At 37.8% G+C, this 27,504-nt stretch overlaps 1 protein-coding gene across 1 annotated transcript in view; it reads left to right on the forward strand.

The window, feature by feature from the left end:
* Positions 1 to 27,504, forward strand: part of COL11A1 (collagen type XI alpha 1 chain) — a 232,216-nt gene that overhangs the window by 172,808 nt on the left and 31,904 nt on the right. Inside the window, exons 45-53 of the mRNA XM_084637779.1 lie at positions 300 to 353; positions 730 to 837; positions 5,604 to 5,657; positions 6,250 to 6,303; positions 6,397 to 6,450; positions 21,798 to 21,851; positions 22,453 to 22,560; positions 22,772 to 22,825; positions 23,121 to 23,174. Coding sequence (XP_084493905.1) covers positions 300 to 353; positions 730 to 837; positions 5,604 to 5,657; positions 6,250 to 6,303; positions 6,397 to 6,450; positions 21,798 to 21,851; positions 22,453 to 22,560; positions 22,772 to 22,825; positions 23,121 to 23,174 — 594 coding nt within the window. The remainder of the gene's footprint in view (positions 1 to 299; positions 354 to 729; positions 838 to 5,603; positions 5,658 to 6,249; positions 6,304 to 6,396; positions 6,451 to 21,797; positions 21,852 to 22,452; positions 22,561 to 22,771; positions 22,826 to 23,120; positions 23,175 to 27,504) is intronic.

The following is a 27,504-nucleotide window of genomic DNA, read 5'->3' on the forward strand; positions in this document are numbered from 1 at the left end:
TTAGAGTCATGTTTGAATGGAAATCCATTTTTAAATATCCTGAAACATTATGAATGTAAGTGCTTTCAGTAAATGTCAGTTTAAAATTTATTGTAGCCAGGCAAGTCTGAGTCTTTGAGAGCTAAACAAATAATGCCTGACTGCACTGAAATGTAAAAGACTTTTGAGTAATATTACATTCTCTCTGGAGGAATATAGAAACGCTTAATAGATCTTGATCATGCAAATACTCTTCTCTCTCTATCTACTGTTCATCTTATTCCAGATGCCAAAACTGCTGTCTTTTTCTTTTTATGCAGGGTCCTCCGGGTCCACCAGGTCTTCAAGGTCCTGTTGGTGCCCCTGGTATAGCGGTAAGTAATGCAGTTTTTATGCATAGCAAACCCAGGCCTTTTCAGATTCTCACTAGGTCTACAAAACTCGATAATGTGCTAATTTGTGCTGCTTAACATAGAAAAGATTTGACATCACAACATATATGTAACAATATGTCCCCACACTCACAATCCAAAGGATTTACACCTTACTCTTTAACACTGGAATAATGCACATGGTGAATTGGACCAATCATTTGGACCATTTTTTTTTACTATGTATATAATAAACAATAGCAAAATCAACTCGATACCACATATATTTAGAAACAACTCCACTGATTTTAGTGGAACTTCTTAATCAAGCTTGGCATCTTTATGCTTTTTGCTCATGTCCTCTCGTCCTGTCTATCAGGGAGGTGATGGAGAGCCAGGCCCAAGAGGTCAGCAAGGAATGTTTGGGCAGAAAGGTGATGAAGGTCCACGAGGATTCCCTGGTCCTCCAGGCCCCATTGGTCTTCAGGTAAGACAATGTATTATTTTTCCCCTTCAGCAATAGGGACCATTATCTCCACATCGTCACTTGTGTGAACAAGAAAGAATTGCCTTTCATTAAATACATCACACCATCAACTAATAATACATGATAAGGAGACTCCATGTTCATAGATTTTATAGATGGATACACTGATCTTAAGGCCTGAAGGGACCATTATGATCATCTACGTCCGAACTCCTGCATAACACAGGCTATAGAATTTCACCCAATAATTCATGCATCTAGCCAAATAATTTGTGCATGAACAAAAGCATATCTTTTAAAAAGACATCCACTTTTGATATAGAGACTCAAATTGATGGAGAATTTACCAGATCCCATGGTAATTTGTTCAGTGTTGTTTCATTGGAAACAATGGTAACATGTTCTATTCCTTGTTGATACAAACAGAGACATTGCTTAAGTCAGAAAAGAATAGAAAAACTTCCTTCTGGGTATACATTGCTGCCTTTGTTGATAACTTTTGGCATGGTTTGGCGTCGCAATCTCTGCCTCTCAAAATGCAGTCATTCCATAGGGTAGTCAGCAAACATAAAGGACAGGCACAGACACTATGCTCAATAAAATGTACAGCATGTCACTATTTCAGGCATATCATTACAAATTAAAAATCTTGCTTTTTAAAATTTAATTTTTAATTTCTTAAGTATAGTGGAATAGAGAATAAAGAACAAAATATTTAAGATTTTTGTACTCTTTTCCAACTCACAAATATTAGAGGGTACAGTGGTTTGAACTTTTGACTGTTTATTAAGCTATTTTACACTTTTTTATATGGAAACTATACAGTAGGTCTGGGAAGTTATTAAATAGCACAACACTTTTCCTATCTGCCAAGTTTCAGGTGCACTTGCTATTTCACTAACCCCAGAACCTGTTTAACCACCCATTTCCAAAATCTTACTATGCAATGTTGCTTGGACAACATTGTGCTAATTTTGAGTGTGTTGCCAGGCAGCATGGGATGTAAACCTACAGTACAAGATTTGGTGGAACTTCCCATGTATGACTTCACATAAAACTGTTTCTACTTTTGAAAGGCATTTGTTGATATTTTTAACATTTCTGAATCAGAGGCTCAGTTAAAAAAACATGATGCGTTGATTATATTATGATTTATTTACAGATATTAGTATTTTAAAAGACAATGAAATAACCTTACCCTTTTTAGGTATTTCCAGATTTAAAATATTGTTTAAATTAAGAGTGTATTAGAAAGGATCAATATACTTTACTTTCATATATTTTAATTTAGTGAAATAATACATAAAAGTAAGAAATCAATTAGGTTGAGACTTAAACCAATAAATGAGTTCTATAGAAGAATTATATTTGCCCAAATCTCATTTTCCTCTGAGTGTGCTGGTCCATGGACCAAGATCACACATATGCTAATGGTAATGAAGTACCACTGAGAAATCAAGAGCTCTTTTTATTCACTAATGTGGTTCTCATAGTAACAGTGAACCCATGGAGAGTAACAACTTTATCTTTTTTGTTTATAGTATTTCATGATAATCAAATTTCCCCAGCTGAAATTAAATTCTACTGGTGCTGCTTATAGTGGGCATTAAATCTTAAAAATCATTTTCATTCACACAGGAAAAGGTCTGTCTTAAACTTTTTAATGTAGTCTTTATATGAATTTTCACTGTGTTGTTTAAATTTAAATTATAATACTTTTAAAAATAGAAATGTCTCTTGCAGAAAGAAAGGAAGGGAAAGGCAAATGTTAAAAATATGTATTACGTATCTGAATCATCTCAGAGTCTAAGATAGTTTTACTTTGCCAGAAAGGGGTATGAAAGAGCAAATGCTATGCGCAGTGTTTATTGTCATCAGTAACTGGTAGGACTCCTCATAGCAACAATGAAAGTTAATAGGAGTTTTTCCATTGACTTCCTTGGTGTCAGCATTTTACCCTATGCATCTCTAAGACTGGGCCCTTGGAATCATCATGCATAGTTCCCTGAAAACATTTGCTTGGTGTGAAGCAGCAGTCTAAAAGGCTGACAAAATGTTAGGAGCCATTAGGAAAGGGATAGAATATAAGACCATAAATATCATAATACCACTATACAAATCCGTAGTGTACCTTGAATACTGCATGTAGTTCTAGATGCCCAATCTCAAAAAAGATATATTTGAATTGGAAAAGGTGCAGAAAAGGGCAAAAGAAATGATTTGGGGCATGGAACAGCTTCTGTATGAGAAAAGGTTAAAAAGACTGGGACTGTTCAGTTTCAAAAAGAGACGACTAAGGGGAGATATGATGGAGATCTATAAAATCATGAATGGAATGGAGAAAGTGAATAGGGAAATGTTATATATCCCTTCACATAACAAATGAACTAGGGGGATACTACACCACTGAAGTTATTGTCGTCAATCCAAATATTATTTGCTTAAATATTACAAAGTTATCCAAGGTAAAGCCATGAGGGAAGTTAGAGGATATCCAGACACCTAGATGGTAATCATAACCTGCTCGCTGCTTTTAGTTTCTTGAAAATCATACATGTAATAAAGATAACTCCTACCTCTTCCAAAAATAAATAAATGAACAAACAACCCTTTTGGAAGACATGTGTGGGAAACTGACATAACATCATTGTTTAAAGCCAAATCTTTCCCATTTAGTAAAATGGAGAATATTTAGTAGCTGAACATATTGGTTATTGAATACTCAAAATGACTCAAATTTCCCTTTAGAGAGTATCCATCAGAAATGACAGGAGATGGCCCTTGTTTGTAGAGAATAAACCTGCAAGTAAAAGAAAAAAATCTCTGTTTAAAATTCTTCAAACTTACTTTAAAAAAAAATGGGATTGTAAATGCCATATCTCCCTTAGGCTGCGTTTTTTATATTGAAAAAGAACCTACTATTTTCTAATGCCTTATGAATTTATTGCAATATCAATGAGTATGCATGTTATTGTTCAGGATCACTCTATTCACCTATTCTGTAACTGCACAATTGCTTGAAATTATTTACCATTGTATTCTGAAAGGTATTATTTCATAATTTGGCCAGAATATAGTGAGGTTTGAAGTGATAATGGCTCATTATTTTATTATAGTGTATTTTTGAAAGCCATGGTGGAACATTAATTCTGATTAATTACACTATAACACACACTTCAGGGACATTATAATGCAACCACATAGTGAATTGCATATTCAATAATGGGGACAGATGTTTTGTTCGGTACAATCAAGTGTTTGTTTTTAGAGTACAGATATACTGTAGCAAAATATAATATGAGAATTTATTACTGTACATCCAATTATCAACATACATTTGGTATGTTGGTAAATAATTAAAACATGTGTCATTATAACCTGGATCATAAGCTAGTAACAAGACAAATATTCATTGATGCTACTATTCAGCATGCCTGTAATCAGCGGATTCATTTTAGTCAACAGATTACTGTCACTAATAGCTTTCCATTTTAATGCATCACAGTCTTTTAATTTTCAAAATAAAAAGGGATTGAAATATAGAAACCAAATGTATCACAGGACGAGTTAAAGTTGCCTCTTTCATGCTCATTAAATAATAATAAATAAGCAACTGCAGATATATTGTACCAACAAGTATATTGAAAAGAAGCATATATTTTCTTAAAGCTCAGCACATTTTACTCACTAACAGACTGTACTGACATAAATCTTTTTTTTAAAAAGTAGATGCATTATACATCTGAATTCAGTCAGTTTTTTTATGAATTCCATACTGTAGAGTTTTACTGTCAACATGATATCCACCACTGTAATAAAAGTAGCTGTTAGTACCAGAATAATCTTTGTTTGTGTTTTTGAGAATGTGCTCAGCTTTGTATCCTTTCATCCAGATTTTATAATCTGATCCATGCCCATTATGCCACTCCAGTAGAGGGCCCAAAAACTGGCCATGGTTAGCCAACAGGGAACTCCCTGTTAGAAGGGAACTGCAAGTGTTCTAGCTTCAGGCCCTGAGCCTTTGGGCCCTCAATAGAGGGGATGTGTTGAGGTCAATCAGGAGTTGCCATACTGGGACCTAAGGTTATACTTTAAAGTTATTAAATAATATAGCATTACAGTAAAACTGGAGTAAAGGTTATGTACTGTGACTTGATTATCAGTTCTTTGATATGTGCTGAAGGTTGACAGTACTGTTTAATTGAAATTGAGAGCAAGATCCTAACTTGGTGTAAATTAGTGTAACTCTATTCGCTTCACTGGAGCTACATAGATTTACACAGCTGAGGTGCTGACTCTTTGGGTAGGTGTGGCTGAGTATAGTGCAATACGCTTGGGGATTGGTATTGTATTGGGTGTATGTTCTCGTGACCCACAATTTCCTTCCACGAGCATACACTTGAGCAACCTTACATCTAAATTAATCAAGTTTTTGTATGGGAATATATACAGTATGTAATCAAATTAATCAGTGTCCAAAAAGAATCATAACAGTCTTTTTTAAACCAGCCATATTAGCTCTTTAATTTGTTTCTTTTTTCATAAAGTTTTTTCCTCATCAGTTATACTTATAAGTATTCAAGGATGCCCTAATCTTTGTTGCCATAATATGAAACTAGTTTTTACATTATTTTTTTTCTGTTTAATTCAGATAGCTTTTGTCCTCAAATTTTATCTTATGATTTTCTTAACGGGTAGCTGTAATTTACATTATTTCTTCTAAGTAGTTTACTATCAGTATTTTCTTTTCTCTTTCTTATTATCAGGGTCTGCCTGGCCCTCCGGGTGAAAAGGGTGAGAACGGTGATGTTGGTCCAATGGTAAGGTTTTTTCCCTGTTGGTCACTGTAAGTGCTAGACAACATTCTGTTTTTTGATTTGCTTTATAGCTTGCAATTTGATATTCCATTTATGGTCTACAGCACGGGACAGAGAGTCCTGTGACTGTCACCTGCTCTTGCTGTGACCCTGGGCAAGTCACTTCACTTCTGTTTCCAATCTTTAAAAAGGAGGGGTTCAATGCTTATCTACCTGACTTACAGGGACCTATGAGGATTAATTAGAGCAGCCCAGTTTATGCCTGTCAGAGAGAGAGAGAGAGACACCAGCATTGGAGACTGGTGTTGCATCCCTGGAGCAGGAGCTCTGAGGCACTGAAAGATAACAGCAACCCACAGAAACTATAATTGTGTCTGTCCCTGTGTAGGAACACAAGAGGCTCCTTGTGCCCTCATCACCATGTGGACTCATGCAATGGGGAACCACAGTCTGGACCTTACTCTTTGCACAACACTCCGAAGATGAAATGCTCTCTGCATGCAGAATATATTGTTGCTAATTGACAAAAAATCCATGCTTATATTTATGACTGTAAATACTGCAGTTCACATATCATATTTTCTCTCTGATTCAGGGTCCGCCTGGTCCTCCAGGTCCAAGAGGTCCCCAGGGTCCTAATGGAGCAGATGTAAGAAACACATTCTGTATTGTTCATTGCATTCCTTTGAAAAACAATAATAAGTAGTATAGTTAGCTAACTTACATCCATTTATGATTGCAGGGTCCTCAAGGTCCCCCAGGCTCTATTGGCTCTGTTGGAGGTGTTGGTGACAAGGTAGGAAAGCTGGTAATATTGACACATAAAAGAGACATCTCTGAGATAAGGAGGAGGACATACATTTTCCCCCTGTTCTTTCTGGGAATATTAGAAATCACAGATACCATTAATTTCCTTGGTAATTATTAACAGCCATGTAGATGCTCAACTAATACATGACGTGCATTATTATGACCTGAAATCATCCTTTTCAGTTTTTGTACAGCACAAAAGTGTTCAACAGTCATGGATATGAACTTGAGCAGAAGAGAAATAGCTCATAGAAAAAAGATTAGTAACCAAGGACAAGGTTGGTAGGCCAAGTTATGCTCTCAGATATGTCCACACTGCAACATAAGCCTATGCTTCAGCCCAGCCTCAGACCTAACCCCCTTTGCAGCTACACTGCAATTGCGCTAACCCAGGGCTCAGACCCAGAATCCCAGGACCCTGCAGGTCTGGAGGGTCTGAGTTCAAGTTAAAATGGGACCCAGGATCTGTTGTTGTAGTAGCCAGGCAAGGTACTAACAAACTTCAACAGGACTTTAGTTTTTGAAGTGGAAACCTCTTTTCCAAGCTGCTGCTGCACCCTCAGTAGCTCTCCCTCAGCCTCTTCAACTCCTCCCCACTCCTTCCTGTTTCCTGTCCTTTCAGACTCCCAACAGCCAGTGCTCCCAATTCTAATAATTACAAGCAACATCTAAACACCACATTCCCTCCTCTCTTAAGAAACTCTCCCAATTACAATAAACATGGTTGTTCTAACCACAGGAACAAATAGGAAACAAGGCACTATACTGTTGACAGAATTATTACACTAAAAACACTATAGATACTACATAACATAGTCTCTAGTCCAGACAGGTGGTCGTCTGGGTCTGACAGACCGTCTTTCAAGCCCCAGTTCCAGTGCAATGTCTTGTTGTGTTGATACTATGGTGAAGTCATCCAATGCAGACTGGGTGTTGGCATAATCTCCTCTTGGTGCATAGGCAGGTGCAAGATAAGAAGCATTCCATACACGCCCATCAGAAAGTCGATAGGTGTAAGGTCCCTTTATCTCTATGATTTTAAGAGGAGCTGTGAATTTATGGTCCCCTTTGTGTAATTCCTGAAACTTTGGTTCCTTAGCAGCCCGCCACTTGTCTGTGAAAGCCTTATACTTTGCTTGGTTCTGTTCAACTGTTTTTCCGCACATCATCCTTGGTAACTCTGCGGGTGAGCTTTGTGTTGTGGCATGTCATGTAGCCCGGTATGCTTGCAAGAAATCAGTAGTGAAGGTTATCCACAATCACCCTTCCAGTTTAGCCATTTGCAAATTCTCTGTCAATCTTCTGTTAAACCGTTTGATTTCCCCATTGGCTTGAGGGTAGTATAGTGCTTCAGTTTGAGAGTCCATCCCTGGCCACCAATACAGATCCCGGTAGTTGTTGTTTGGTTCTGACAATTCCTTGATGGGTATCATGTGCCAGGTGTATGAGTTTTGAATGTAATTCTTCTGGCACAAGTAGCCGGTGTGTACCTCGTAGCACACAGCCATCGAGCAAAGAAAGTTCATCCCAAACTCTAAAATAAGGCAGCAAAACTGGGTCAATATTTTTAGGCGACTGGGCCATCTCTTTGTCAGAAATTCCCGTAGTTTTTGTTGAATTGGACACGCTGAACAGGCAGCTTGAAATTGTTCTCTTGTAACTGCAGTAAGAGTGCTTGTAATAAGCGCAACTACTACATCCTCATCCTCCGGTGGACCATCTGGTGAAAGCAAAGGCAAGCGAGAAAGGCAATCAGCTACCACATTTTGGTTTCCAGGCTTATATTACAGTTCATAATTGAAAGAGAGTAGTCTTGCAGACCATCTAGCAATACGATATCCTGCTCTTCCCAGTCCTTTCGTGGTGAGCAACGTCATCAAAGGGCTGTGGTCTGTGCGCAACTTGAACATGCGGCCCCACTGGTAAGTTCTCCATTTTTCAGTAGCTCAGACACAAGCAAGTGCTTCTTTTTCGACTGTAGAATATTTTCTCTCAGCATTACTTAGTGTCCTTGAAGCAAATGCAACAGTCCTCTCTGTGTTGTCCTCATGAAGTTGTGTGAGGACAGCCCCAAGTCTATAATCAGAAGCATCAGTAGTTACAATTGTGGCAATGCAGGAGTGAATAGTCCAAGTACTGGACTATGTACAATCAAGTCTTTCACCGTTTTGAAATTAGCTTGTGTATCTGTTGTCCACACTAAGGTTGAACTTCCCCATAGTAATTCTCATAATGGTTCACTGACAGAAGCATAATTGGGAATGAATTTTGCATATCAGGAGGTAAGACCAAAGAAGGAACGTAAGGTTTTCAAATCTGCTGGAGGAGGAACATTTGCAATTGCCAGGATATGAGCCGGATCAGGTTTTAATCCAACCTGTGAAATTGTATGCCCCAGAAAGGAGAGTTCAGTTTGTCTAAATTTGCATTTGGACCTATTGAGCTTGAGGCCTGCTTTGCTGATGCAGTTTAGTGCAGACTGCACGTTATTGTCATGCTCCTCCGAAGTATTTCCAAACACGATAATATCATCCAAATAGCACTGAACTCCATGTTGATTCTTCAAAATCAATGACATAATTTTCTGGAAGGCACTTGGGGCTGATGCGAGACCGTGTGGAACGTGTTCAAAACGGAATAGTCCCTCGTGTAATAAACGTTGTGAAGTTTCTGCTATCTTCATGCAACATAACCTGGTGGTATGCAATCTGCAAATCAAGAGTAGAAAACATCTTTTCTCCACGGAGTTCTGCAAATACTTCTTCTATGTGAGAAAGAGGATGGCTGTCAATCACAATAGCTTTATTTGGCTCACTTAAGTCCACACAAAGGCGAATGCCTCCACCCTTCTTCTGCGTCACTACTATAGGTGAAACCCATTCCAAGGAGTTAATCTCTTCAATAATGTCCTCTTGAACAAGTTTTCTCAGTTCCTCTGAAACAGCTTCCCTGACTGAGTGCTGTAAGTGCTGTAATTTCTATAGTACAGGCATCACATTATTCTGCATTTTAACTTTATGCAGAAACCCATAAGCACAGCCTACTTTCTCCTCAACCTGGTATTGGGTCCCAGAAACTGGTGTGAGTACCGCAAGAGTGCTTTGCTGAGGAAGATCAATTCGTCCATTAACTACCCTGAGATTTAAATCAGCCAATAAATCTCTGCCAAGGATAGAAGTGCTTTTGTGGACAATGTAGAACTCTGCAGTTACACAGCAATCACCAAAAGTAACTATTGCTGGCAGGCAGCCATGTACTGGAATATGTTTTTTTTTCAAATAGCACACCAAGTGAAGCTTGGGTTCAGTAAAAGGCACATCTTTAAAGTAATGCAAATAGATGGAATCAGGTAGTATAGATACTGCTGAGCCAGTGTCCAACACTATCTGACCAGAGTGTGATTTGCTTGAGGGTATGGCAGAAACGTTTACAGTGTACTTTATTTGTTCTGGAATATGTGCAGTAGTGATTTTGTCCACGTTCAGCACAGTAACATCTGGTATTGTAACTGCATGCACCTGTTGTTTGAACTGGTTGCTACGACATACTTTAGCAAAATGCCCAATCTTTTTGCAATGATTGCACTGAGCTACTTTTGCCATTCATCCTGTGTAGCTTACAAGCTGTTGTGGGAATCCACAGCGAAAGCATGCTTTTACTATATTTTGAATTTGCTGATTTGGTGGTTTTTCATTAGTTTTCCTCTTGTAATTGTTTGTCTGCAGCAACAGTGAACTTTTCCGCAAAGGTGTCACAGCCTAGACTATGCCTCCTGTATCCATGCTCATTATTTTGGCTTCAGCTGTAGCTGACTCACTCTGGTTAGCAATGGTTATTGCTTTTTCTAGTGTAAATTGTGGTTCTAGAAGTAAATGTTCTCTTACATGAAGCATGGTTGTTTTCTCAATGAGCTGGTCTCTAATCATCTCATCTGCCATATTCCCAAAGTCACAAGTTACAATCAGACTCCTCAGGGAAGTAATATACTGCATTATAGTCTCCCCTGGTTTCTGCTCACGCTGGTGAAATCTGTAGCGATTAGCTACTACATGCACTTTTGGTACAAAAAGTTCTTTAATGCAGTGAGTGCAGTCTCATATTTATTGTCTCGCAAGGGGAAAAGTGTAAAATATACGCTGCCCTTCTGCTCCAAGGCAGTGGATTAGCAGAGCATGCTTTCTTACTTCAGAAATCTCTGTAGCACTGATTGCAAGCATATGCATCTCAAGCATATGCATCCAGCACCTCAAGCATATGCACCTCAAGCATATGTATCCAGGGTAAAAGCAATTGGAGGCTCACCTCGGCTTTGTAGAAAGGGTGCAGGTGGGTTCAGAGGCAGAAGGTCCCACCTCATCACCAAAATGTTGTAGTAGCCAGGCAAGGTACTAACAAACTTCTACAGGACTTTATTTTTTAAAGTGGAAACCTCTTTCCCAAGCTGCTGCTGCACCCTCAGTAGCTCTCCCTCAGCCTCTTCAACTCCTCCCCCATCCTTCCTGTTTCCTGTCCTTTCAGACTCCCAACAGCCAGTGCTCCCAATTCTAATAATTACAAGCAACATCTAAACGCCACAGGGTCCAAGCCCAATTGCTTTGTAGTTTAAACATAGTTGATTTGGGTCCAGGAGTTAGCCAGAAGTATCCCACAATTCAATGGGACAACTTCCTTAGTCCTCTCTAACCCAACAATCTACAGTCCACTCTACTGAAAAAGGAAGCCACCCCCTGGCAGCAGCTCAGGTCAGTGTTAGCCCATTCTCTTCTAATCACCAATCTGCAAGCACACTATCAGAGAGCCCCTGGGTTTGCAATGGAGAGTGAACTGATCAAGCCTTTTGGAGAGTGAGCTGCTTCCTGGTAACATGCAAGGTGGGCAGTAAAGTTTTCTCAAAGGGCATCACAACCCTAGGGTTAGAGCAGCCACATTTCCGGGAGAGGAAGGGTAGGGATTCGTAGATATGGTTATTTTGACTTGGGTGTGCACACTGCAGTGCAGATGCCAGAAGGACAGGTTTGACCACAGGTTAGAAAAACATTAATATAGGGTTAAAATACAATGTAAATGCTTAAGCCCAGGGTTCTCTTAACATGGGTCAGCTGACTTGAGTCCCATTAAAAGTGCTTACCTTGCAGTCTAGACTACCCTTAGTTACATCAGCATAAACTCCAGAGTAATTATATTGGCTTCACTGGTGTTTCTTGCATTTTATGCCAGTGTAGCTTAGCACACGATTTTCCCTAATATCTGAAATGTTAAAATATCAGATATTATACGATGTATCAGTGTTAATTATATCTGTGAGGTCAGCTAAATTGGTCCTCAAGCATCAGAGAGCATATCCTTTACTGAAGTAAATAGACTGGGCTCCAATGAAGTCAAAGGTCTGGTGCTGATTTACACTAGCTGAAGATCTAGCCCTGTATGTAGCATTAGCACTTCAAGATTTTATGGTTAATAATGTAGACTTCCATCTCCTGCCTCCATGCTGAGTCTCTGTGCTGAGCTATATTATGCTCACCCTTCATTTTGCCAAGGTGAATGTGGAACAGGTATACACAGCATTCTAGGGACTTTTGTCCAAAATAATATAATATATATATTCATAAATAATATAATGGATATACTCATAGAAAGATGAAAAAGCAGAAATAAGACCATGTCTTGGACAGTTATAATTGATTTGTTGAGAAATTATGTATGATTGTTCTTGAATATTTTATTTCCCCAAAACACTGTGGAAGAACTGATTTATTTGTAACAATGTATATTTTAAAATTTTGGTTGATGGGTCCTAAAGAGGGAGGAAGGCAAGCAAAGGACATTGATAGTCTTTCAGAAGATAACTATATTCTGTCTTACCTCCTTTTTCTTCCCTCATCCAGCAGATAGCTTAATACACAGGTTCCTTTCTACCCTTGTCCTTCTCTCATCACAGATGAACTCAAGTACTTAAGAAACCATACTTAAATTTTGTTGCCTTTCATCACCATGAATCCTCTGCATATTCTTTTAGTACAATACACAGCTCTCATACCTCTAGGGGAAATCCATCACAACCATACATTCCAAGACACTAGCTGCAGTTGCAGGTCAATCAAAATAATCTGTATGTGTTATGGGCCATTTCTTAATCACTCTCAGGAAGGATGCAACTCTATTTTTCTGAGCCCCAGGTATTATTCCCTGACAGAAGGCAAGGAAGCTGCCCCTGCTTACCTTGGATCATTTGTAAAGATGATAATAATAATAGTAAAAAAAAAAAATCCCCAAGACCGCAATTCACCTTACAGTACCTTGCAAGCTTTTCATTTCTCTGTGCCAACAAAAACATCTTTCTTATGATGCATTTCAATATTGTTGACATCCCCCATAAAACTTAGGTTACGCATCTCTTTTTCTCTCTCATTAAAATGAGCTTCCTTCAAACAATCCTGTCATATTTGGGTCATGTCAAAAGGAATCACTGCTTCTTATCAGTGTGTCCAAGCTATCATCTTAATAGAATCTGCAGATGCTTCATCATTTTTTTTTATCTGCCCATGAAATAAATCACTTGCCAGTATTCAGGGAGGAGGTGGAGTACTGCAGTGATGTACCATGAGACTAGTGAGGATGGAAAATGTGTCCTACTTTGTGTCCCTTCTTTGTTTTCTGAGATCAGTGGATTATGGGGTAACTATTCTAGCCAGATAAAAGCACTAGACTTGGGATTTAGACATTGCATGTTACTGCTTTTGTTGAGTCTGGAGTTGTCAGTGTTTCACTGCTTTCCCTTTTGTTAGAGATATGTATTTGGTCTATGTCTCTCCCCACCTTCTGATAATGTCAGCATTCTTGCAGCTCTAGTGTGTTTTATTAGTAATTGCTAAAAAAGATACAAAGCAACATGCCCTTCTGCATGGTTGCATGATTCTATATTCCACTTAATCTCCAAAGCATGTGACATGATTCCCTAAGGCTGTCTTCAGTGGCAGTTTGGCCTACATTAAGGGCTGCAGGATTTGTCTCTCTGGGATGAGAACCAAAAACATGTTTGAATGTTCAAGATTGTAGATATGGGGGAGGGGGATAAATCTAATCATAAGACTTTAAATTTATTCATATCAGTGGATATAGAGAACAACAGGGACTGCAAGGGAAAACCCCCCTTTTTTAAAGAAAAATTAAATATTTTGGGTAGACAAAATCTATGGTGGTCCCCTTAAGTATTAGTAGATATAATGCTAGGATTTTCTGGCACTAATTTAAAAAGGATGTGTCTGGTTGCAGGTTTATGTTGGTTGGGCAAATATCACATTTACATATTGGATTTAATAGGTATTTATAGATTGGGTTTCAGAGTTGCTTCTTCTCCAGTAAAGGTAGATCATACCCCCAAACATTATAATATGCTAATTACCTTTTTGATGGCTATCAAGAGAAGGACAGAGGTATCCAATCATTATGTAGCTGACCATTATGTATCCAAAGTCATACAGGTAAAGTATAGCTTAGTTAATATTGAAATTTCTTGCTAGTAATATTTTTCTCAAATACCTTTCGTAATTACTATTTATTTTACCAGTTCACCTTAAGAATAATACTTCAATCAGATTTCATACTTTGTACATTGCAGCTTGTGTTTTTGTATCATGCTGCATACAAACATGTTATTTGCCTACGTAAACTGCAGAACAATCCCTAAAAGTGGGTATCAGTAATACTACTGCTAATGACAAAAGTGAGGTTCATTTGGTCATTTAGTTAATCAGCACCATGTTCTAGAGGGTCAGATTCTGCCACCCTTGCAGTGGGTCATTTCTTACTACACAAATACTTGTAGTGACTGTAAACATCCTATTTTTGGTCATTAGCCTTAGTTTTACTCAGACACAATCTCAGGTTTTCTTCTGTAGTATATCAAGGCAAAAAAAAAAATGTAGATGCAACAAGACTTTAAAAAGAACACAATTACAAGTTAGTGCCATATAAGTTTCTGCTTCGATAGACCTTAGTTTTTGTTATACTGTGATTCAGGGTTACTAGCTATTTCCAACATCTAGACCTGAAAAACTCTGACATATAGGTGAGAGTATGGCTTTATTTACTGAATCAAATATAGAAATTAGAGACAGGGATCTGTTAAAAAACAGTCAGTTCAGGACTGTTTCCTATAATATACAAAGTAAGAGTGGTTGAGAGGCATGGACTGTTCAATACCAGATGCTCTTGGACATCAACAATCTAGGTTGGTTCCCATCTAGGTCTTATCCTTCCTTTGGATGTAAAACCATAACAGAAAAGGTCATAATTAATCACTTCCTGCTTTTAGATCAGGATTATTTGGACCTTTTCATCATGCTGCACATCTCAGCAAGACTGACCATGAGCTGTTGCTTCAGCAGCTAAGGAAGGCTGATCAGGTGTTCTGAATTCCCCCGCTGTTTTCAAAAGATAGAAGACAACTGTCTATCACCTTCAAAGGATGTGTAATGCAGGATCTAAACCATCTTGCTCACAGTTTTCACAGTGTACAATGAGATCGGTCAGCAAGATAATTTCCAAGTTATCTTCCCAATGCTTTGCCCAGTCCAAGTTTAAATTAAAATAAGAGATGGAACTACCATCACTTTTTTTAAGAGATTCTTCATTCCATTACTATTGGTTTAAGCCTTTTTTCACGCTCTACATATTTTTTCTCCTTTCTTTACGTTTATACCTTTCAAACACATAGAAGACTATAATATCCCTACATAAATATTGTTTGACAAAGCTTATAACTAGTTAATCTTTCCTTACGCCTCGTTTCCTCCATTTCATTAATACTTTTGGTTTTCCTTCTCTGAATTGCCTTCCATGTGTTGACATATTTTTGGTACGGAGGACCCAGGAATGAATGTCTAGATTCACTCTTATTAAAGACCTGACGTCGTGTCTAGAGAGATTATTACCACGTTGGTCCATAACATCATGTCTCTGTACACAGTACCTAACTGAAAATTGCACTGTTAGGAAGTATATCCAAGGTAGTTTCTTCTATTCCTAGAGCTGTTAAGTTGTTCTTTGTGTACATAGGAACCCCTTTCTTCCATGTTTATCTGTATTTGTCATCACACAGATGACTGGGGAGCCAAAATCCTCTCATCCAGCATCCTTCACTTCTGAACATCTTAATTGTCCCTATATTTCTCATTTTCATTTTCATCTGGTCTTGAGGGCCCTGACTGTAGTTGCTTGTAAAAAAAACTTGTAAAAAAATAATTAAAAAAATCCTTGGGTATAATTCTGGCCTCCTTGAGGTCAATGGGAATTTTGCCACTGGTTTCAATGAAGCAAGGATTTCACCCTTTATATTTTTACCTAAAATATATCCTCATGATCAAATTATATCCCAGTTATTTTGTAAAAATTGTGGCATACTACCACCCTTGCTCCTTTTCTTCCCTTTCTTATTTCTTCTGTATGGTTTTAAGCCCCCATTTACATTCACGTGTGAGAATTATTCCCACTAGGTTTAATTCAAGAACATGAATTCACACACTGCATCACTGGGTATCATTTTCATTTCTTCTTATTTCCCATATTCTCTGCATTCATATACAAATGCTTTCAAGCACATTATTTTGCTAGGGTTTTTTTTATTATTATTTCTTCTAATTACTTGTCTTCTGCTTTACTATTCCCAAGCTTTAAGTACATGCTAGGTTTCTCAGTGAAGACACATTTCTTCTTAATTTAAATTCCACATAATGAGCTCGACCAGTTTTCTGAAATCCTAGAGAATTGTTCTGTCAAAACGAATCTGTGCTGTATGAATCATTTACACTCAGACATTGTTCTAGCAATGGTAGGGTTGTTCACCCTACAAAACTAAGAATGTCTTTTCCCTTTCTTCTTTATATTTTCTTTCAATGGTGTTTAATGCATAAGCATGCTTTGGCCTTACAGTCCCTTCAGGGTAGGCTCCTCATGCTAGATAATATGATTCACAGTTCTTTGTAAAGTGTGGAAGAACATTTTGACATCCTCCCTGTTCCTATTGAGTAGTGAAGCGCAACATTTGATCACGTTAGTATTTGCGAGACTGGACTAAAAGGAGATATTCAGTTGTTAATACTTGTGCTTCAAAGGCCCCTTTATCTGCTAGCAAACTATAAACAATTTTTAGCATATTTAATGTGATGTGTTTTTAATCAGCCTGTTGATTCCTCCACTATACACACAAAATATAGGCCTAACCGATCAAAGGCATCTTCAGTACAAATGTGCATGTAATGTTGCATTATTAATGCTTATAGCCTCCCTGAAATGGTGAGATTCTCCATTACACTCAAGCATAACCACTTAAAAACAAACTTCTCCCCAAAGTATACTCTTTGTGCAGCTTATAATTAGAAAAAGTATTAGAACAAAACCTACCAGCATAGTTTGAACTGGTAAGGTGATGCTGTATGCCAAAGTACTTAGGGGGAAAAGCATGATAAACTGGATGTAAGATATACATGCAGCTTGTTGCCCATATATTTAATTGAAAAGTGTAATGCCCTAGGTTCAGAAGTAGTCTTATAAATCCATTCTTTTCTATCTGTAATATGACACTTGGGCCTGATTTTTAGAGGTAGGAAACAGCTACCACCTCTCACTGATTCCATTTGGAGTTGGAAATGCTCAGCACTTCTGAAAATTTGTCCTTAACTGTTTGCCAGGCTCTAAATTAAATTTACAGTTAGAACCTCAGAGTTAGGAAACCCTCAGGAATAGAGGTTGTTCGTAGCTCTGAAATGTTCATAACTTGGAACAAAACGTTACGGCTGTTCTTTCAAAAGTTTACAACTGAACATTGACTTAATACAGCTTTGAAACTTTACTATGCAGAAGAAAAATTCTGCTTTTAACCATCTTAATCTAAATGAAACAAACACAGAAACAGTTTGCTTACCTTGTCAAATCTTTTTTTTAAACTTTCCCTTTATTTATTTTAGTAGTTTATGTTTAACATAGTACTGTACTGTATTTGCCTTTTTTTTTTTTTGTCTCTGCTGCTTCCACCTGATTATGTACTTCCAGTTCCAAATGAGGTCTGTGGTTGACTGGTCAGTTCATAAATCTGAGATTCTACTGTACTCTTTAAAAAGATTTGTTTTAATATCATCCTAAACTTGGAAAATCTGTGGGTTCTCTAGCACAAAAATAAAACAGAAATAAATACAAATAAAACCCTAACTTCTCTTCTAGATGGCCGACCAAAAATAAACACAGGATGCTAGTGGAAGTTTGTTTGTGGTCATGGATGTCATTAGTAAATACTCTTATGTACAGCTCTCAGCAACTGTAAAGTGTAACATAAGTGTTATGTATTATTATTTAATACAGTACAAACATAATGTAATAAAAGCATGGGTATGCACTGAATGTTGTGCCACCCCTATATTAATTATGCCTTTTCATAATGTGGAGCAGGCAGAATCAGTCAATGGCAGAGGCAACATGTGCAAGGGTACGTGGGGTCATGTGATTTTCACCTTCCATTTAGCTGGCACACTCCACAGTTTAAAACTGTCGCCTGACTCCTGCCAGGAGCCAGCAGGTGGGAGCTGCCTGGCCTGCTCAGGCCTCTGGCTCTCTGCGCTGTGGGAGCCGGTGTGCTGTCTAGCTGCCCAGCAGCCCTCCCTGAGCCAGGCCGCCTCTGCGCGACCAGACGCTCCCCAGGCAGGACAGGCAGCACAGCTCCGAGCTGTGCCCTGATGTGCTTTTGCCTCTCCCGCAAAGGAGCCCAGTGCTGGCCGACAGAGCCCGGCTGCCATGAGATGCTCCTTGAGTTGCTCGCTCACTGGTGCCCTGGTGTTCCTGGATATGCTGCTGCTCCTCAGCCCAGAGGCGATGCGTGTGGCAGTCACGTGCCGCCAGAACCTTTAAATTGTGCCCTCCTCGCCATCAAGAGTTACGTGTTGTCTCTGGTGAATGATGCAAATTACATGTGTCCATGAACTGAAGGAAAGGTGAAATCATTAATTTTATGTCTGTTATTCCTTCTCAGAATCCTATGATCTGGAACTCTTTTAAGAATGCTATAACAAGTCATTACACTTTGCTATATGAAGTCAATTGAGCAATGGCAATTTACACCAGCACAAGATTTGGCCCTTAATTAATACCTTTGCATGATATACTGATCTCTCCGCACACATGATAAAATTTCTTCCTGGAATCAGAGCAATTTGGTTCCTGTAGGATGAAATTCACCCCTCAGGCCGAGGGTCAGCATAGTACCTGTGTATCGCTTAAGCCCATGTAAATCAGGGCTGAACATAGCTCAATAAATGTAACCTCTTTTAGAGGCTATGTGCATCTCTGGAGCTGATCTCACTTCTGTCTTCATAATAACCTTTTCATACTTGGACATTTCTTTGTGAGGAAGACAAAGAAACAGAATGGTGATTAAACCCCCTGCACACTGACTGTCATTCAGAATTGGTGTTTCAATGTTTTCACATGCTTACAAAACCAACGGTAATATTCCGTAGCATAACCAGAAGGTGGCAGCCTTCTATCCACTATCTTTTTGCTATTCCATATTTTCTAGAATTATTTTACTTAAAATTAGGACCTTTAGTCTAATACAAATTACTCTCCGTGAATAATGAAACTAAGATTCCAGATTTAAACACATCAATGGGATTATATCACTCTTTGTAGTTTAGGAACAACTGCCAATGTCCTTACTGAGATCTTGTTAAGAAAAGCTTCCAGTGATGTCTCTCAGGTTTTGCCTGAGTAAGATCTGATTAAGGGCCTGCAGTACTTAGAGACAGAATAGGTCTATTAGATCAACAAATCTTTTTCCCTTCAAGAAAATGAGACAGTTCTCATGTGGAGGATGAATCAGATATTGAATTGATACCACCCTTGAGCTCAGCCAAAAGGCAAAAAAGAAATATTTTCATTACAAAATTACAGTGTATTAATTATTCGTCTATTTAACATCTGTGATCTAAATATGCACTCTCTAAATATATATCCACGGCCAGATAGGGCCATCTTGCTCCACATAAGCACTGTCTAAACTCAATAAAAAGCTGTGTGAAACAACCATGAACTTTCACACCATTTTATGTTTTGCAGCATGAGATCCACTATAGACAAAATACAAAGGCTGGATTTCATACTACAAAACATTAGATAGTGGAAAGGTCATATTTGTTTCAGGGATCTGTTTATGAGTTTATATATAGTCCTTACATGTGGCCAGATTGTAGCTGGCACTTACACAGATGCCCTAAGAGGGGACTCACCAGAAGCCTTCTTACCCTTTCAAGGACCACTTATGGGCCAACCACAACTGAGAGTGCAGCACTTGTGCTCTTCATGCGTCCCTGAACAAACCTCACAGAGGACAGGGAAGGCTCCTAGCCCCTTCCCTTCCTCCCTCTTCGTAGATTGGATTAAAAGCTCATCGAGGGAAGCAGAAGAAGAGCAAACTATATCGTAATCACACACTGGGAAACTCAGTGAGCAACTGTGCACCATCAGGAGCTTGACAGACACAACTGGGTCCCTGATTAGTTCTTATGCACCTCACTAAATGAGACCTCGATCATACAGCTTGATTACAGTCCCTTACATCTGGAAGTCTTATTGACGTTAATGGGCCTCCACATGGCACGGATATTGCCATAAGGGTGAATCAGGCTGCAGGCTGTTTAATATTGTTAAAAGTGGTTATAAAGGCTCATATTTTGGCCTTTTTTACATTTTGTATATATGTATCAATTTTTCACGTGCCTGAATAACCCAAGAAAAAGCTGATCTGCTTGCTAGCTCAGAGACTTGTTCAAATTCTCCCTAGCCGCATAAAACTAACCTTACAGATGTAGGCATGTACAGAGAAACAATAATAATAATAATTAATAAGATCTCTGCAGAGAACAAGACAGTGAAGATTGTGAAATTCCTTCAAAAACAAATTTTAAAGCAAGCCCATTAAACTGAACTATTCACAAAACTTTATTTTTAAAATAGTATAAATATTTTATTGCAGAAGCCTACTTAATCCTAAGTACCTCAGAAAGATCATTACTACTAATAAAACAATAAGATTTTAGACTGTTGCAAAATTAGAGTAACAAGCATAATAAAACACTACAATTTCTAAAGCCAGATTCACCAAGGGTATTTTAAAGTTGTTTCTGAGGAGCTGAGGAACTGAAGATGATCTAATTGGCTCTAACAGTGAACAGAATAATATAATCTTTCTCCTGTAGGGCAAGGTACTGCACATAGTTGTTTTAAAGAAGGTATTTTAGCTTTAGTCTTAATTTTGCTACTGGAGAAAATTGAGAACTTTTCTAGTTTTACTTTTTTTAATTTTCTGAGCAGACATATGTCAGTAATTTCACATACTGACAGTTAAATTGAGAAATCCTTTAAGTTAAAATATGCATTTTTCACTTGAGCTCCTGCCAACAGTTAGAAAAGAGGTTCTGTTATACATTCAGAGAGTTGTATATTTGGGGCATTATTAACAACAGAACATTTTAGTAACAAGCTACTTTTCTCTGAAGTTTATTTAACAGTCCACTGAGCTAGAAAATAATCACTCATAACTACACTTTAAAAGGAATGGCTGAAAAGACAGACCTGACATGTACAGTACTGTGCATTGGTTCAAAGAAAATAAATTAACTTAAATGTTCACTTAATACAGTGTAATCTTTTACTTTGGGCAGATTATTTGTATATGGTGTTCTCTTAGAAGCCATCTGGTTTACTAAACAATTCCCATTATTGATAAAACACTGAGTGCTTTTGTGGCCTCTGGTGAAAATTTTATTAGGTGTTTTTATTATTTTATTCTTTTTGCTATTATTTATTATAGTACTAACTCTAGTGCTAATGTCTAAAATCATTTGAAATTCATGTTCAATTAGTATTTGCTAATTTGCAAGGATTTGCTTCCAGAAACATAGCTCACACGAAGAAAGATGCAGATGACCAATATATATGTTTGACTTTTCTCTGATTAGGAAGAAAGGACAAAAAAGGAGACAATTAAAGGGGAGATTTTTAAAAGGGACGTAGGGAAGTTTAGTTTCCAGCTCCCATTGAAAGTTGAGTTTGATAATCTCCCTCCCTCCCGGATTCTGCAAAAACACATGTGAGTAAATCAATGTACCTGAGTAGTCTCATTGCATGCAATAGGACTACTTACATGGGTGAAGTTACTCACATGCATAACTGTTTCTGAGAGCCTAGTTTTCAAACTATAAGAGAAGTCATAATAATACAGGTAAATACAGGGGAGTATTACCAGTAATGCCAGTACGACATTAATTTGCACTCATTTTTTTATAGGGTGAGCTTGGGGAAGCTGGTAACCCTGGACCTCCTGGAGAATCTGGCCCAGGCGTGAGTATTCTTTGTTTGTTTTAATTACTATTATTCTACTAAAATAAAGTACTTACTAAAAACTTCCTTTAAAGGAATTTCAGGTTCTGTGCAATCAGATTCTTCACGCAGCTGCTTCATGCTTTCTTCATATTTTCTTCATGTCTGTGAAATGCAAATGGCTTTAGCTAAAGCCCACATCTTGTATAATAACTGGAAGACAAAAGGAATCTTGCAATTGTGTGAGAGAACATTTATTTCTTCTCCTGTCAAGCTTATCGTGTATTTTACAATCAAGTTTATGTATTTCATCAATATATTTCTTCCAGCTAGATTTGTCTCTGTTTGTTAGTGGAAAAGTTCATTCCAAACTAGAGATGGGCCTGAGCATCAATATCTTCATGCTGATGTGGATCTGAAACTGCCCTGAGATCTGTGGGTGTTCCAATCTAGGGATTGATTTGGGTCCCATTTCTATTCCAAAGACAAGCCTTTATGATCAAATTTCACAATTAATGTCTCAGAGCATCTTTTTTGCTCCCATTAACTTGTAGATCTTCCTTTTCTTACATATTCTGAGTGTACTAGTTCCAGAAAGCTAACAATTTTATGTTGTTTACAGGGACCAAAAGGTGAAAGGGGAGAAAAAGGTGAGGCTGGTCCACCTGGGGCTGCTGGACCTCCAGGTGCCAAAGGACCTCCAGGTGATGATGGGCCTAAGGGTAATCCAGTAAGTGAGCCTACTAATTTAAAAATAAGGGCACTGGTGTGAAACTTATTGCACCAAACAACACATCATTTTATTTAACACTTTTATAGGATTGTATATGCATTTCTGGAGTATATACAATTGTGCTTTTCTAGCTGAAATACTTTGTAATGACTTTTAACATACATTTTGTTTCATGAATTCAGCCTTGCTTTCTTTCCCATTTGTCTAGGGCCCTGTTGGTTTCCCCGGAGATCCTGGTCCCCCTGGTGAACCTGGCCCTGCTGTAAGTATTCTTACAAACTAGATTTAGGGGCTAATCTTGGTTCCCACTGAAGTCAAAAGGTAAAACTCTCCTTAACTTCAATGGGAAAGAGATCTGCCCTGGGAGAGGTATTTTTCTGGCTGCTTTTGGTTTCAGAATCTTAAAATTAATTCATTTTACCAAAACTTTATAGTAAGTTTTCAAGAAAATGTCCTATAGAAGAACAACATACATTATGGGTGAGACCATAAATGAGACTATTTTTCAAAATTCAACTGATTTAAATGTTGTCTCTCTCTCCCTGGGATTTCTTTAGGGTCAAGATGGTACTGGTGGGGAGAAGGGAGAAGATGGTGATCCTGGTCAACCTGTAAGTAAACTGTCTCTAACATTTTTATTTTATTTGTGCTCTGTATTCCTCCATGCTAAGAAAGCAGCTTCTGCTAAATAAGTAGAAAGCTTTCTATAAATGCAGATATTTTCAAAAATATGTTCTAAATAAATTCTTTTTTATAGTTCACTGTATATTGTAAGTTAAATTCCATAGAGCCCAAATCATATTAGGTCTTTGTGTATGCTTGTGCTGCCCATTTTTTTTCAAATGGGGGCACATGTTTTGTGGTAACATATGAAGCAATAGAAATTGAGTCATTTATAGCCTGAGAGGGAGCAATAGCTATATAACTTCCCTCAGTTTGTGTGCTGAATGAGCACAAGTCTTAGAATCTAAGGTGGATAACATTGTGCCTTATTTCCAGCATCAAAAGGGTCTGAGAGGGAAATCCCTGCTATAGTTCAGTACGGCATGGAGAAAGGGAGGTTTTTAATTAGAGGGAAGGGATGGATGGAGCTAGGTTGTGCACTGGCAGGGGGAGGGGTATTTGTAAGCTTCAGAAAATTTGCATCTACATTTCTGACTCAAGAGACTAAGAAAGTAGTTTTAAAAATGTTAGTTCTTCGTGCCAAATAACTTATCAAACTGTTCAGTCCTACAACGTTATCCAGTAGGTCTCATGGCATTCCCATTTGGTGAGTCTATTCAGCTATCAGTACATGAGAGATGTATACACAAATGCCATTTATGTGGCAGTTATCTCATTAGTGCTAATGGGAACCTAATAGTATGCTGAATGCTTCTAAGCAAAAGGGGCAGTTGGGGGAAATTCCTAATGAACATTGTTGCTCAATGTCTCTTCCGGACTAATGTTACATTTGTACTGATGAATTAGTCTGAAAATATATTTTCAAAATTCTCTAGGTTAATATTTATAAGGGTTCTAACCACCTACTTAAGTGGTTATAAATTGAGCCAGAAGAGCTAAATGAATTCTTTGAATCAATCTTCACTGCAGATGATATGAGGGAGGTTCCCACACTGGAGCCATTCTTTTAAAGTGCCAAATCTGAGACACTGTCCCAGACTGAGGTGTCAATAGGGGAGGTTTTGGAACAAATTGATAAATTAAACAGTAATAAATCACCAGGACCAGATGCTATTTATCCAAGGGTTCTGAAGAACTACCAAGTGTGGTATGTAACCTATCATTTAAATCTGCTTCTGTACTAGATGACTGGAGGATAGCTTTTTTTTTTAAAGGCCCCAGAGTCAATCCTGACAATTACAGGTGGGTAAGCCTAACTTCAGTACCAGGCAAATTGGTTGAAACTATAGTAGAGAACAGAATTATCAGACAAATAGATTAACACAATTTGTTGGAGAAGAGTCAACATGGTTTTTGTAAAGGGAAATTATGCCTCACCACTCCATTATAGTTCTTTGAGGGGATCAACATCCAGGTGGACAAGGGTGAGCCTGTGGATTTTCAGAAAGCCTTTGACAAGGTCTATCACCAATGATTCTTGAGCATAGTAAGCAGTCATGGGATAAGAGGAGAGGTCCTCTAATGGATCAGTAACTGATCAAAAGAGAGGAAAGAAAGGATAGGAATAAATAGTAACAGAATGGAGAGAGATAAATAGCGGTGTTCCCTCGGATCTGTACCCGGACCAGTGCTGTTCAACATATCCACCGATGATCTAGAAAAAGAGGTGAACAGTGAGGTGGCAAAATTTGTGGACGATACAAAATTACTCAAGATAGTTAAGTCCAAAGCAGACTGTGAAGAGTTACAAAGGGATCTCACAAAACTGGGTGACTGGGCAACAAAATGGCAGATAAAATTCAGTGTTGATAAATGAAAAGTAATGCACATTGGAAAACATAATTCCAAATATACATACAAAATGATGGGCTCTAAATTAGATGTTACCACTCCAGAAAGAGATCTTGGACTCATTGTGGATAGTTCTCTGAAAACATCCATTCAGTGTGCAGCAGCAGTCAAAAAAGCTAACAATGTTAGGAGCCATTAGGAAAGGGATAGATAATAAGACAGCAAATATTATAATACCACTATATAGATCCATGTATATCCACACCTTGAATACTGCATCCAGTGTTGGTCACCCCATCTCAAAAAAGATATATTAGAATTGGAAAAGACACAGAGAAAGGCAACAAAAATATTAGGGGTATGGAACAACTTCCATATGAGAAAAGGAAAGGAGTACTTGTGGCACCTTAGAGACTAACAAATTTATTTGAGCATAAGCTTTCGTGAGCTACAGCATTCCACTGAATGCTTCTGATGAAGTGAGCTGTAGCTCACGAAAGCTTATGCTCAAATAAATTTGTTCGTCTCTAAGGTGCCACAAGTACTCCTTTCTTTTTGCGAATACAGACTAACATGGCTGCTACTCTGAAACCTTCCATATGAGAGAGATATTCAGCTTTTCAGCTTGCAAAAGAGATGACTATGTGGGGATATGATTGAGTTCTGTAAAATCATGAATGGTTTGCAAAAGGAAGTGTTATTTACTCCTTCACTTAACACAAGAACCAGGGGTCACCAAATGAAATTAATAGGCAGCAGGTTTAAAACAAACAAAAGGAAATACTTCATCAGATAACAAACAGTCAACCTGTGGAATTTATTGCCAGAACATGTTGTAAAGACCAAAATTATAACAGGGTTCAAAAAATAATTAGATAAATTCATTAAGGACATGTTCAACAATGGCTATTAGCCACAATGGTCAGGGATGCAATCCCATGCTCTGCGTGTCCCTAGCCTATGACTGACAGAAGCTGGGAGTGGACAACAGGAGATGACTCACTCAATGACTGCCTGTTCTGTTCATTCTCTCTAAAGCACCTGGCATTGGCCACTGTCAGAAGACAGGATACTGAGCTAGACAGATCATTGATCTGGCCCCAGTATGGCCGTTCTTAAAGTAAACTTTTATATTTTTTAGTAACAGTGATCTTTATAACTCATAGAACCAACTAACCTGACATTGAAAGAGTTAAATACCACTTTTATGAGCATCAAATTTATCACAGTTTGTCATGAAATGTAGATTTTGAGTAGATAATGGATAAGACCCTGATCCTGCATCATTAAAGTCAATAGGCGCTTTGCCAATGACTTCAGTGAACACAGGATCAAGCCTTAAATGAGGTCATGTATCTAAACAAGAAAGTTGACTTGATTTCTCAGAAAGTTTTCTTCCCTTAATGATGCAGGTTTCTTTTAAAATAAACTTTTAAAATAAACATATTCATGCTGCTGTGTGTCTGGGCCATGAGTTCCAAGAGATCCTAAGGGAGTTAGGTGCTGAAAATCAATGGAATTTGGGTAACTAAGTCCTTTAGGATCCTTTTTAAAATTCCAATTTTGGGCTACAATCTAACTTCCACGGGAGTCCTTCCATTGTCTTCAGTTAGATCAGACCCTACAGATTAAAAGAACTGGTTTCATTTTTTATTTGCATAGACATAGCTCAGAGTTTAGAATCAAGCCCAGGGTTTTTTTTAATGTTACCTTATTTCCTATAGTATTTAATTAGAGGTTTCCTACATGCGTTTTTGTTTGTTCATTTTTTGGTGCTAAAGATTTGTTCTGGTCAACACTATAGATTTGTAGAATTTTTTAAAAAACTAAGTGCCAAGACAAAAAAAAAAAGTAATGCAGTATTACATCTCTTTGGGATACTCATATTAATTTGTTGAACTTGATTTGGCCCTGGTTATAATTCTAGTGATTTCAGTGGAATTACATCAGTGATGAAATTAATCCTTCATTTTTAAAAATTCATTTTTATAATAAGTATCACGTACCATGAAATGTTTGCTTTTATATAAAAAGCAACAAAAGCAGTTGAATTATAATGAAAGCGAATATGAAATTATCAGTGGTGCCTAGTTCAGTAACAACCTGATCTGCTTCATCACTGTAGAAACCTGCACATGGGTGAAGACAATTGAAACACATAACCACATTTTTAGTTGAATCAGACAGTACGCTAACATATTATGCCTTATATTGTTCTTTGTACAGCCACTTTTTGGCTTGGGATGCTTTGCTATTGCTAAAGGAGCAAAACAACAGTACAATTTTGTCTTGTTCAGTAACATGAGCAGGTAACACTAACTAATTAACTCATTATATAATCTATAATAGTAGCTCTGTATGTTAACTCAGCTGTGTTTTTCAGGTTTTTGATCACTTCTTTGTAGTAACTTGTACACAAATGGCATAAGATGACCTGCCTTACTCTTTTAAGAAATCATTGATTCAAAAACATTCTCTTTAAAGAACTTGTGTCTCTCCTGGAGATTGCAGGAGTTTCTTGTCAGA

This window comes from Lepidochelys olivacea (genome assembly GCF_965140295.1).
Source record: "Lepidochelys olivacea isolate rLepOli2 genome assembly, chromosome: 8".
NCBI lineage: Eukaryota > Metazoa > Chordata > Testudines > Cheloniidae > Lepidochelys > Lepidochelys olivacea.